This window comes from Ovis canadensis, chromosome 12, assembly GCF_042477335.2.
Source record: "Ovis canadensis isolate MfBH-ARS-UI-01 breed Bighorn chromosome 12, ARS-UI_OviCan_v2, whole genome shotgun sequence".
Lineage (NCBI taxonomy): Eukaryota > Metazoa > Chordata > Mammalia > Artiodactyla > Bovidae > Ovis > Ovis canadensis.
Genome location: NC_091256.1, coordinates 44,274,187 through 44,288,462, shown reverse-complemented (window position 1 = coordinate 44,288,462; position 14,276 = coordinate 44,274,187). Strand labels below are relative to the sequence as shown.

At 37.1% G+C, this 14,276-nt stretch overlaps 1 protein-coding gene across 8 annotated transcripts in view; it reads left to right on the top strand.

Moving 5' to 3' along the window:
• SDCCAG8 (SHH signaling and ciliogenesis regulator SDCCAG8) overlaps window positions 1-14,276 on the top strand; it is a 243,423-nt gene that overhangs the window by 124,560 nt on the left and 104,587 nt on the right. For all 8 annotated transcript variants that reach the window (XR_011247670.1, XR_011247669.1, XM_069545550.1 and 5 more), the window contains exon 13: window positions 4,134-4,276. Coding sequence is in view for 6 of the 8 variants with exons in the window: in XM_069545550.1 (XP_069401651.1) it covers window positions 4,134-4,276 (143 nt within the window). In the remaining 2 variants the exon portion in view is untranslated. The remainder of the gene's footprint in view (window positions 1-4,133; window positions 4,277-14,276) is intronic.

Here is a 14,276-nt window from a genome sequence, read left to right as displayed (position 1 = left end):
TTCTCCAGGCCAGAATACTGCAGTGGGTAACCGTTCCCTTCTCCAGGGTATCTTCCCAACCCGGGGACTGAACCCAGGTCTCCCACATTGCAGGTAGATTCTTTACCATGTGAACCACCAGGGAAGCAAGTATGTTATTTTAAAGTAGGAATATAAGTATCAGGGATGGATACTATGTGCCATTGAGGATTTGGCTTAGAGATGGGGGAGGGGAAGAGCACAGGCACTACCTTTCCTTGTTAGGAGCCACTGAGTACTATTTGACTTAAATTAGGCACATTGCTTTGATAAGAAAATCTAATAAATAATGAAAAGAAATGATTAATAAGAAAATTCTGTGCATTATAGATTATAAATGAACAGTAGTCTCTGTTTCTCCATGTCCCTCCTTGGTAGTGTTCTCCTGAGGTAGCCACTTTTAACCATTTCTACTTTTAGTTATTCAGATTTTTGGATGACATCACTGATTCAATGAACATGCACTTCGTCAAACTCCTGGAGATAGTGAGGGACAGGGAGGGCTGGTGTACTGCAGTCCATGGGGTCACAAAGAGTCAGACATGACTTGACAATTGAACAACTTCTAGTTCTTCTGGCGGTTACATTCATGACTTGAAATATACCTTTTGATAAAGCATAAAGCTATCCAGACTCGTCTTTGCGCAGTTAGCCAGCAGATGTCCATATCAAACTGCACTGTACATTGCAGGTTGATAGAGTACTTTGAGAGTAGTGTACAATTGGCCTATGACTGTTGTGGCCTTTCATCCCTGAGCTACTGTATACAGCCAAGGAATCAGCCCTGACCTAGTTGGGCAAAGCAAAGGGTTATCCTGCCAATGGGAGTATGGCATTTCTGGCAAGAGATTCCTCTTCTAACTGTTGGAGTTGGTGCCATGGCAGATTTTCCTGACTCGGGGAGTAAGTGTTGAGCCCTGGTCCAGCTGGTTCGATTATTTGTTGATTTTGATTATCTGCACCAATAAGCTGTTTCTCTGGCACAGATAATCAAAGTCAGGCAGTAACTTTCCATCTTCCTAACAAAAATGCTTTTTGCATTTTGAAGTTATAATAAAGTTTTATTCAGTGTCCTCCAAAAGAGTGCTTATCCAGAAATTTTATTGAATTAAATTAAGAACTCTTTAGTGCTCAGGGATAACCATGAATCCTTAGGCAGGTCTTTTTCCTTTACTTATATTTTTGCTCTTCTTGAAAGGTAGAGAAAAATCAGCAGTAATGATACCACCTGTTTTTTATTCAGCTCTTGCTATATCCTGGGCACTCTGGTAAGTATTTGCCATCTCATTTTTGTCTTCCCAATAGTTTTAGAGCTTTCTAGAGTTAGCACTTCCATTTTATTTTATTTATTTATTTTTTTAATCTATTTGGCTGCTCTGGGTCTTAGTTGCAGCATGTGGGATCCAGCTCCCTGACCAGGGATCGAATCTGGGCCCCCTGCACTGGGAGCTCAGAGTCCTAGCCACTGGACTACCAGGGAAGTGCCAGCACTCCCATTTTAGACTGAAGAAGCTGGTAAGGGTTGAGTGACTTGTCCAAGGTGACAGAGCTGGAGAGTGCCAGAGCTGTGTCTGAGCCCTGATTTCTGTTGATTCTTGGGCCCATGTTCTTTATCTCTATGTTTGACTGGAATTCAGCACAGCGTCTGACTTTTTATTATATGAGACTAAGAAAGCAGCTACTTTATACATAAAACCTGATTACCAATATAAGGTTACATACATTATTGTTGTTGGATGGTGCTTATAAAAATTGTTACACCTTTTCTTTTGGAAGAAGTTTAGAATTTTATACATCTTCTATTTCTGTCACTGTGTAGTGTCCTCTCAACTCAAAATTCTGGAGTCATCTTTGTTATCTTCCGATATCTATCCTTTTATTTACATGTACTCATCGTGTTCTCTTTATGTTTCTGTTTTATCACTACTTCTTATATTTGGAGTATTGCAACCATCTTTTTGTGGCCTACTATTACTGCCAGTCTCAACTGTCTTAATGAGCATACACATTAATCCAGTATTTTGAAGCTCAGCTTCTCTCATGTTGCATACCTGTTTAAATCATTATTTCCTCATTATCTATAAGGAAAAATACAGCTTTATAAATCTAGAATTTAAAATGTTTGATAATTGGTCTAATCTATCATTCCATGAGTTTATGTGGCCTTACCTTCTTTCCCACTTTTCTTGCCCATGCTAGTATATCCTTAATCTGGCCTATTGAAGCACAGATTTTCTCTAAGACTCATTTGTTGTTTTTTACATGCTTGATATTTTGGTTGTTTGTGTGTGTGTGTTTGTCTCATTTATTCAACTGAATTGCTAAGTCCTGAGTGTGGATGTGAAAACTCTGAGTCCATCATAATATTTAGCATAGTTTCTTGCACATAGCACTGTGTAAAAATATTAATGGATAAATTTTTGTAATTTCCTGGTGGTTCAGTGGTAAAGAATTCGCCTGCAACACAGGAGATGTAGGAGACGTAGGTTCGATCCTTGGGTCAAGAAGATCCCCTGGAGGAGGGCATGGCAATTCACTCCAGTATTCTCGCCTGGAGAATCCCATGGACAGGGGAGCCTGGTGGGCTGTAGTCCATAGGGTTGCAAAGAGTCAGACTCAACTGAAGTGACTGAGCATGAGCAGGAGCAAAAAGAAAATTAATGGATACATTTTTATAATTTTAAAATTAACATATAATTCCAGTTCTACTTTGCTTTTTTGTTAATTTTGTAAATGTTAGACCGAACTTAGTAGGCTAGGCTTTTCTCTTATGTTTTTCTATCTTTTTAATTATATTGCATAATGAGATAGGAATGTACTGATAAAACTTTAACAATTTAAAGTATTTTAAACAAATCAGTTTCACTTAGTAATCTAATCTGAAAGATATAGAAAATCTGAATGAAAGCAATATGCTCATTATTACATAATTTTTTAAAAATAGCTTATATGTTGTTTTATTATATGGTAATGTACAGTTTTGATGGAGATAAACTGAATATTTGTAGTGCAATAAATGTAGAAAAGTAAACAATTTATCCTGCCTGATATATTCAGTGTAGTTGTAGATTGTTCAGAATACTGAGTAATAACATGAGAAAATTTGAAATGTACTTAAATACTAAGTTTAAAGCTCACTTAGACATGGTTTTGTTTTCTAAGAGTGGACTGTATTTTTGTTTATAAAAATTGCTTCTTGCTTTCTTCTGAATTGAAAATATTTCACTCTTTACTTCCCCTATTTTGTTTTTCTTGTTTTAATGGCCTGAATATTTATCTCTATTTTCTTTTTTTTAAATTTATGGATGTTCTATAATAAATAAATATTTGTACTTTAATGTGTAAATTATTTAAACCATGTTCTGTGTAAAGTATTTTTCCTTTGAAATATTTGAGTTTCAATAGGAAAGTATAATTTCATACTGAAACCAAAGAATAAGCTATTATAGATTTTTATATATTTTGATGTTTATATTTGTTAATCTCAGAGTGGTTTTATTGCCATTTTAATGCAATATTATTTTAGCTCAGCAATGTCATACATTCAAAATGCTTGAAATTTCTCATTTTCTTTTTTCCTAAAGTATTTTTTTCCAAATAATACTGTGCATCATAGTGATGTCTTCTTTTACACCTCATATTTTTCTAAAAGATATCTTAAATTATTTTACCATTTAATTTGATTTTCAAAACATCCAAATTAAACCATACATGTCTTTTAAAATCAAGTCTCACATTTGATGTAAATCACTGCACATGTCTGATCTTATCTCACAAACAAAACTGTTATATTTTAAAAGTAGTGACTTTTTAAGTTCGTATTATTTTTTAAAGAGACTGAGCCTTAGATTCAAGGCACAGATTATCCATTTTGTCTATCCTCATTTAATCATTTCATTTTTAAAATTAGACTGCATCTTACGATCCAAAAAATCCTCACTAATGTGCATTTCTGGCTGGGTTAATTCCCTTTGTCATAAAGTGGAAGCTAGCCTAAATTTTCTAATAATTTTTCATCATATTGAAATTCATGGCAAAAATAAAAATGAGGTAATTTTGAATTCAAGTGCATATATTTTATAGTGATACTCTTCACCCTCTTCTCTCTGCCTAAGGAAATAGAGAAATTGAGTTTAGAACTGAGTGAAAGCAAGCAGCGCTTGGAACAGCAGCAGGAGAAGGCAACCCGGGCCAGAGAGGAGTGCCTGAAACTGACAGAACTGCTGGGCGAATCCGAGCACCAACTGCACCTCACCAGGTACTGCCTAATCCCATTATGCACCATAGCACCAATTTCATTCCTCGGATTTTTGCCACAGGCTTCCAAACAGTTGTTAGAGTTAAGTCTTAGTCATTCAATTCACACACAGTTTTTAGGCATATTAAGAAAAGTGGAGATGTGGTAAGCAAAACACCCAGACATGTGAATGATAAGTGTGGCAGGGAATTACTGATAGATTACAAAACCTTTCATCTACAATGCTCAAATATTTAGGTGACTCTCTATCAATATAAGCAAAATGACATATTTCTTCTACCACAGCCACTACCTCTCCTGTTAATTTTATGTCTAATAAAAATGTTGAACTGAAGTATCTGAGGAATATATTTAGGGAAATAGTGAGATACTGTCAGTGGTGAAAGAGACAAAACAAAGATATCCTAAGATGCAAACTGAGGTGGAAGTGCTACAAAATAAGCAACCTGAGTCCTAAGGAGGTGTAAAAGTTAGAGATGAAACTGATTGACGCTGTTCATGTTTAAACCATTACTATAACCCTGCTTATACCATCGTGGTTTCAAATTACATCACTTCCATCATGAGATATTTTGATGTGAGAGCATCATTGTCATAAAACTTTAGTGAATACATAGCTCAGCCCTAAATTAAAAAATACATTTTAGGTTGTAAACATTGAGAAATTTGTTATATTGAAAACACATACAATATGCATAAATATACAGACACAGAGAAAAATTCAAACTGAGATTGTAGGTGTTTCACAGTACCATATAGATGGTTTCTTTTCCTTTCAAGTTTTAGTACAATTTTTCAGTTTTCAGATCAAGCCTTTGGGTTTGTTCAATTCTTAGAGTTTTTCAGTTTTTAGAGAGAAGTTTGTCTAAATACCTACATAAGTTTATAAAATTTGGTTTATTCATAAATTAGAAAAACACTGGTCTTCTAATCATAGTAAAATGTTGAATTTAAACTATGAAAGGGGACTGATCCCTTTTACATTAAATATGACAATGTAATTCTGAGCACGGTATGATAACAGATGGAGAAAAGCACCACTTGAACAGCCTGCATTTGGAGAAAAAAAATATTCTAGAGGTTGTTGAACCTCCCAAAGTTTTTGGTTAGTGTTAAGATGCCTCTAGTTCTGTTAAAATCAAACTTTGTTAAAAAACATTTTGTTATGATAATATTCCAAATGGTTTGCCAACTTCCCTTTTAAACAATGAAAGAAAAGAGAAGAAAGGAGGAAAAAGAGAGAAAGGAAAAAAATGAAAGGAAGAGAATACATTATTTATACACGTGTGCTATCTGGAAAAATCCCAATAGTTGAAACACTTTATTGAGAAAAAAAAATTGCTTAATACTGCAGAATAATAGCCATTCTTTTAATGCCCATTTAAATTATTTCACTATAGAAGTGAGAACATAATGTTAACATAGTTCCTATGGTTATTTAATCTTAGAAGTTTCAGAATTTAGCTTGATCATGATATTTAATAGTTTTTCTTCTCTGTCAGACTTTCACTGAGAACTGACCATTTGTGTGCTAAGTACTACTAACCCACAGAAATAGGACAGCTTTTAATGTGTCAGTGTGGCTGAACTTCAATAAATAAATATTAATGCTGGTTTTGCCCACTTTGCCGTTCTGTCTTATTCAGAGAGTGAATTTCTGAAGTCAAAGTCCATAGTTTTCCTGTGCTGTATCAGTTTGTGCTGTCTGACAAGATCCATTTCTTGCAAGTAGAGCATATTAAGATGCAGCAACTGCTGAAAATGGACTGGTGGTAACTAATTCCTTTGTTCTTGAGAAAAACGGTTTTGCTTGGTTCCATAGAAAGCTTTTTCTATTGAGCTTTATTTACTACAAGTCTACAGAAATTTAACTTAATTTTATAGAAAATAAAGCTTAATTATCCATTTTCTAAATGCAGTACTCTTTCGTAAGCATTTTACACTAAGTTTATGTTCATGTTTTATGAAATCCACCTTCATAAATTTAAAGATGACAATAAAAATGAAAGGAACTGTACATATCTCTGTTTTGCACAGAAAATGACTTGCTTGTTGGACTAAATATTTCTGATACACAATTTGGGTTTTTTTTTAGCATTTGCTTCCCTTCACCATTCTTTATTGATTTATATACTCAAGTGTGTGGCTGAGAAATTTCATCTATTTCTTTTTAGCTGGAATGAAAAAAATCTAACACAGGTAACAGTTCATTTAGCCTTAATTTAAATATTTTGAATGTCATATTCTAAACAAAGTTTAAGATTAAATATGAAAAAGATGCTATAAAATAGTGATAAAATAAGGATTTCAAATTTTCTAGGGCAAATAACATTTTAAAAATGAGTAGAAATTTATAGGTCAATCTGTCACTTCTTTTGGAATTTCCCTTTTTTATCTAATTAGACTTAAAAACAGAAAATAGAAATTCAACATTTTTTGAAGGACTCAATTAGTAAATATACCATCCCCTTATTTAATGAGTATTTATTGAGCACCTACTATCTTTTACGTGCATCGGTTGGCCCCGGACATCGAGAGAAAAAAATCTCAGGTCCTGTCCTTAGGTTGTTCACATTCTACAAAGGAGCCAGATCTATATATGCAATTAGAGTAGAGTGTGACAACAGTGTGATGAGAGAAATTAAGACTGCCGCAGAAGCACACAGGAAAGAGAACTGTCTCATTCTATTAATTGGAGGTGAAGGGGATAGGGAAAGCTTTCTGAGTTCATGACTAGGAGTCCTCAAAGTAGAGAAAGGTGGGGCAAACACCCCAAGTAGAGGGAACAATGTATGCAAAGATGTAAGGTTGGGAGAGAATGTAGACTCTACAGTTACTTTAGGTGTTTGGACCAGAGGAAGGGTGTTGTGGGCCATATTCTGGAATTTTGGCCATTCTGAGAATAAGGGATTACTCTTAATGTAATATTAAGGGCTTCTAACATGGTCAGCTTTTGGGGTTAGGATCCCGACTCAGACAGCTGTAGGGTGAACCTGGAGAGCTGATGCAGGAGACGAGAAAACCAGTTAGGACAGAGTTGGTAACTACAGCCCATAGGCCAAATCTGGTGCATCATCTGTTTCTAAAGTGATCCCTGAGCTAAGAATTTTTTTTTATATATATATTTTTAAATGACTGGGAGGAAAAAAGAAAAATAATATTTTATGACACACAAATATCATAAATAAAATTGTACTGGACACAGCCGTGATTATCCTTTGTGTATTATGTGTAGCATTTCCATGGCAGAATTGAGTATGATCCTCAAAGCCTAAAATATTTATTATCTGGCCCTTCATAGAAAAAGTTTACAGCCCCTCAGTTGGGAGGCTTGTTTAACTCAAGAAGTCAAGAGAGCTTGAACTATGCTAGGATCAAATGTATATTTAAGGAAGGTAATTGAAAGGCACTGTGAAAACAGATTGTGGAAGAGATGATTGGCAGGGGCTTCAATCAGAATGTAAGTACAGTAGTAGTCCTCAGCTGTGTGTGCACCAGGAAAATGGGAAGGATACAGTGTCTTCAGGAGGCATTTAGGGCAATGATAAGAGAATTAGAGATGATTCCTGACCTAGAAGACTGGGATGGGGAGGGGGGAGGAGGGAAGGGATATGTGTATAATTATGACTGATTTGTGGTTTTGTACTGTAGAAACCAACATAAAATTGCAAAGCAATTTTCCAATTAAAAAAGTTTAAAAAGATGATCCCAAAGCTTCCAGCCTGTGTTAAGTGGATGATCCATTAATTCAACTAGGGAATGTTAAAGGAGTAGCAGAGGAAAGACTATGCTTTATTTTGGAGCTGTGATGGAGATGTCCAGTGTAGATCCAGTGTGAGGAGAAAGATCAGGACAGAGGTTTAGACCTGGATGCTTTTACATAAAGACATTGTAGCCAAAGGAGTAGGTAGAAGCACATAGAGGGGACCATGTTTTCAAGAACTGTGGAAGAATAGCCAAGGAAATGAAATGGGGCCTTCAGTGTGTAAGAAAAGAATAAAGTGTGGTTCAGGTATACTTTTGGTGAAGAAATGATTAAAACCATACACCAGCTAACAAGGGTTGGGGGGCAGGTATCCTAGGATTGAGGAAACTGAGTTTTGGTATCTTCTCACTGTCTTTGCAACTTTTGACAAATTACTTAATTACTTAATTCTTTGAACGTGCATAATCACCTGTAAAGTTAGGTTAGACAAAATGATTTCTAGGTTATCTTCCAACTCTGATAGTCAAACAACATGAGTTAAGACAATGCATTATTAAATTCCTGTTTCTGGGCATTAGGTGCTTAAATTGCTTGGAGTATCCTTTGCTCAAAATGTTTCCTTAGTTTGTGAAGTTCAGAGAGATTTCATAGAAATGCCCTTCCTACCCCCATTTACATTCATCATAATTTAGGCTCTGGTGACTTCTCTTAAGGGTTATGAAAATGCTCTCCTAACATCCTTCCAGTCTCTTTTGCCAGCCACTGCTGTGTATATTCATAAGCACTGTCTTGACTCAGTCACGGAATCCCATGAACAGAGGAGCCTGGAGGGCTACAGTCCATGCGGTCGCAAAAAGTCAGGCCTGACTGAGCGACTGAGCGCGCATGCACACATGACCGGCTCCCAGCCTTCTAATCTTATTTCCCTGCTACCAGTTCCATCCTCTCACAGGCTGCTTCCCAGCGTGTGATTTAAGCAGATGCAGACCTCCTTTGACTTTTGGTCTCTCCTCTCCATTTACTACTCTGTAAACCCAGAATACCCCTTTGAGCTTCTTCAGCCCTGTTATAATCTTATTTACCAGGTTTCCCTGAAATCTTAATTTTTCCACTGTAGTCCTCCCTGAGGACCCATGCTAGAGGGAGCACATCTCCCTCTGAATCCTCCTTCCCGCTTAGAGCTGAAGGCACTTGCTACTACTACACAAATTCCTCAAAACAGGGAAAATGAACATCAGAAAAAATAAATTCATACTCTAAAGATTTATATGTATCTGCTTGTCTTCTCTTCTGTGATGTATTGTTCTTCAAGTGGGAGGAGAGATCTTATAATATTATAGTTCTCAGGCACCTAGCTTAGCTCTTTGCAAAGAGTTGGAGTTCAGTAAGTCATTATTATAAGAATGCTTAATACAAGTTTGTGACTGTTTATTCAAGCCCAGTATTGATGTGTGTGAATATATGTATATCTATGTATTCTCAGATATATCAGGTAAAAAATATGAGATGGAACAAAGATGAAAAATTTTCTTGGGAATTTTTTTCTTGTACATATTATACTATGTTATGATTTTATAACTTTTTTTCATTTTTAACTTAGTATGCACATATATGTTTAAGTATAGTCAAATCAAATGATAACCCTTCTAACAACTCAGTAGGTTTGGTAAAGTACCTCTCACCTTACTTGAAAACCTCACATACACACAGAATTTCAAACTGGAGATCTCTATAATTAAAAGATAGTCTCTCTGAGAGTGTTTGAAACCAGTGCCTGATAAACATGATCATTAAACATACATAGCCTAGTATACATGAAAACAAAAGCAAGGGTACTCCCTTCCCACTTATGTCTTTGCTAATAGTAATCAAATAACTTCTTTCTTTTCCATAACAAACCTCCAGCTATGTTTAAAAATATATGTTCATGTATTTGCTCACTCTCCATGGAACATTTCCTGTTACAAGACACTATCCTAGGGATGGTGGGAGACATAAATATAAAATAGCTTCAGATGCTGCCCTTCAGAAGCTTATAGACTAATGGGGGCAAAAAGAAAATACACAAAGAGTTGGTAAGATAAATGATAAGATCCAGAAAGGATTTTTCAGATTTTATGCAGAGGGACAGATAATTTCTTATTATCCTTGGTAGCATTTGAATATAGGAAAATGGAAATGAAGGACATTTCATGGGAAATTCCAGGGGCCAAACTGGCATTTGGAAGGTACATGTATACATGAGAAAGTTAAATACATACAAGTAGCAGTCGGCTTCCATGATAGCTCAGTTGGTAAAGAATCTGCCTGCAATGCAGGAGACCCCAGTTTGATTCCTGGGTCAGGAAGATCCCTTGGAGAAGGGATAGGCTACCCACTCCAGTATTCTTGGGCTTCCCTTGTGGCTCAGCTGGTAAAGAATTCACCTGCAATGCGGGAAACCTGGGTTCAATCCCTGGGTTGGGACGATCCCCTGGAGAAGGGAAAGGCTACCCACTCCAGTATTCTGGCTAGAGAATTCTGTGTATGGGTTGTATAGTCCATGGGGTCACAAAGAGTCAGACATGACTGAGTGACTTTCACTTCACTTTCACTTTCATTTTCATCAGTCTCTGAGGTTAAGAATACGTTCATTTTGGGTCTGCGTGGTACCATGCCACATGCAGTGGCTTTTTAAAAAATAATAACAGAGGTGTTAGCTAAAGACAAGTGGCCATCACTTACTGAACCTCTACTGTGTTCTGGGAACTGAGCTGAATGCTTTTCATTGAGCTCTCACAATAACCGTTTAAGGTGAAGGCTATTATTTCCTTGTTTTACAGTGGATGCAACTAAGGCACAAAGAAGTAAAATGATTCATCTAAGGTCACACAACTGGTATATCTTTGAAACCCAGAAATTTGCCTGCAAAGCCTATATAGTTATCCATCAGGCTGTAGTTCTCTGTGAGTAGGTTTTCTATGTGAGTTAGTAGGGAAATGGATTAATGCGATCGTTTCCAAAAGACAACCAAGAAAACCAATAACATAAATTTATAATAGAGATAAGTGTTAGCTGCTCTCTTATCAGTTCAGCTCAGTCGCTCAGTCATGTCTGACTCTTTGCGACCCCATGGACTGCAGCACACCAGGCCTCCCTGTCCATTGCCAACTCCCAGAGCTTACTCAAACTCATGTCCATTGAGTCGGTGATGCCATCCAACCATCTCATCCTCTGTCATCCCCTTCTGCTGCCTTCAGTCTTTCCCAGCATCAGGGTCTTTTCAAATGAGTCAGTTCTTCACATCAGGTGGCCAAAGTATTGGAGTTTCAGCTTCATCATCAGTCCTTCCAATGAATATTCAGGGGTGATTTCATTTAGAATTGACTGGTTGGATCTCCTTGCAGTCTAAGAGACTCTCAAGAGTCTTCTCCAACACCACAGTTCAAAAGCATCAATTCTTTGGCACTCAGCTTTTTTTATAATCCAACTCTCACATCCATACATGACTACTGGAAAAACTATAGCTTTGACTAGATGGACCTTTGTTGGCAAAGTAATGTCTCTGCTTTTTAATATGCTCCCTTATACACTGATAAAAATACCAGTTGATGAATTGTCATCTTAGCTTGTGATTTTCCTAAGAAACAGTGTCCTTTGGTGCATCATTCACCTTAGTCATTTAATGTATTATAATAAAGCTATCACGCTACTTTTTCATTTCTTTTGTACCCAAGAGAAAAGAGAGGCTTTTATTAAAAAGTGGAAATTCCTTCACATATTTGTTTTTGACATGTCTAAACATCTTTAAAAAGCTATAGAATTTAAGTCCCTCTCACAAGACTACCACTTACATACATAGTGGGCAGATTATATAAAGTGATATTACATATTAAAACAACCATTTCTGAATGCTTGTGTAATTGTTATTGAATTCTGATTGAGGCAACCACTCTTCTCCATAACTATCATGCATGTATTGAAACACATTCTTTTGAATCCTGTGTCTTTTTCTCAGATCTAATCTGGAGGGAAATTACTACAGGAAGTCTTCCCTGTTTATTTTCCATAGAACTTAGAAACTGAATTGCAAGAAATGCAAAAGGGGGGCCAAACTGCCAGTAATCCTGCAGGTTCCAGCTTATATCAGCAGAGCTTCCTTTAAAATGTATATTTCCCCTTTTACATAAATAATGTTTTCAAGGATATGTACTTCGAAGAACTTCTCAGAGCAGGAATCTAAGGGCAATTCATGATGTGGGTAATTATGCGATGACATACTTTTGTGATCTAGATGGGACAGTTTAACCTTATGACCGTGAGATGTAGAAACTTGAACTTTAGAATTTGTGTCTTTTTGAGTGTGAAAAAGAGTGTAAGAGAGGAGTCACCAGGTTATCCAGTTATGATGGGTGCTTTAACTTTGGGAGGATGATTAAGTCTTCCATTCCAGAGCCTTTAGCTTCCAGGTAGTAACCGTTGGTTGGGCTTTCCCCAGTGGCTCAGTGGTAAGGAATCCGCCTGCAATCCAAGAGACACAGGAGATGTGAGTTCGATCCTTGGGTCAAGAAGATTCCCCTGGAGGAGGGCATAGCAACTCACTCCAATACTCTTGCCTGGAAAATTCCACGGACAGAGGACCCTGGAGGGCTACAGTCCCTAGGGTCTCAAAGAGTCGGACACAACTGAGCACAAGTACCTTCCTGAATTTAGTGGTTTGACTTCTCAGATTGCCAGTATGAGTGAGGACTCTTTGGTTGAGGTAAACAGAAACCCCAAAAGGGGGAATTGATTAGTTTGATGACCAGACCGTGTAAAACCCAGGTGTGGCTGGGGCCTCAGGCTTTCTTGGACCAGGGACTCAGCAGCACCGGAATGCAGTCATTTCCTGTCAGTCGCAGGGCTCGACTCCTGTCTGAATGCTGGTTCATTCTTTCAGGTGCTTCCATACTATGGGGCCACATCCCTCAATCTGAACTAAAGATAAAGGAGATGCCTTGTTTTCAAACTGTAAGGACATGATTTCTTGGCTCCTCCACTTCCAATTTGAAACCTTCAGTTCAAATTTCAAAACTGAGTCATGTGCACACACACCATTTTGGGTCCTGGGGCTGGCAGCCTCAGCAAAACCCCAAGAGTAAGGGAAGAGAGTTGCACTAAGCAAGGGGGAGGTTGTCAGAGATCTTGACTAAATGTAAGAACAGAGGTCCCTTCTATGTCCTCTACTGTCTTTTTAGCAGTCTCGACTTTTTCCTTTGGCTAAGGGATGATTGGGAGTGGAAAGAAGAGAAAGAAGAGTACCTCTCTGTCATGTTGGCTTGAGAATGATATTCTCCACTTTCAACATAAGTCTAAGGAGGCATGATCAGTTCTCCACAGGGATGCTCTGTGATTCTATTTAGAGAACTCTTAGAATATAAAAAGAGAGATGAAAAGGATGCATAGATGAATGTCTAGCACGTGCCAAGCACTGTGCCTGGCTTCAGATAACAGTGGTTTAGTAAATGTGGTCCATGGTGGGCTGTGTGTTACTACTCTGTGGCAAGATAAATCCAAGATGAGAGTGTTTGGAAATATTTTTATAATTTTAAATTGCCACTACATCCACGTGCAAGATCAGTATGCTCTCTCCCTCTTTTTTTTTTTTTGTATCTTTATTTTTTTCCTAGTGTTTCTTTTTTTTCATTTTACAAAGTTAATGCTTTGCGAAAGATTAGGTATTATTTATAAAAATGATATTTTACATAAGAAGTTTGAAACACCCTGCTTTCTCAGTGAGAACAACAAGCCTGAAGAAGCTGAGTCTTGGAAAAGGGAACCAAAAAGTCACACAGCGGGAAGAGGGAGTGAGAATAAAGGAGGCAGAGTTTTCATTGGATCCATCAAACTCTAGAACCTGAGATCTGGAATTTGTATTCACAAATAAGTGTAAAAACATATTTGAGAGCTAAATAGGAATACTTTGGGGACTGTAAAGTGTCAGTTCATGGGCCAGGAAGCAGGCCTTTTTCCTCTCTCTGTCTTTAGCACCCAGTTGGGCAGTAGGTTGTTTGACAAGATCTCTGTAAATGCTGGATTAACATACCTTTCCTCTCTATTGTTAGTGAAAATTTGGAAGGACTAGCACTCTTTTTCAGGTGACAACAAGCTTAGGTCAAAAGACCAGGCTTTCAATATCTCTTCTTTTGAAGGGAATGGTATAACATTGACATGTATTCTTGCTATTCCATAGTGAACTGTATCTTTTTTTCCCAGATTATTGAGGAATTTTTAGCCTAAAGTTTCCATTTAAAAGTTAAGCTCATTTTTTTCTTA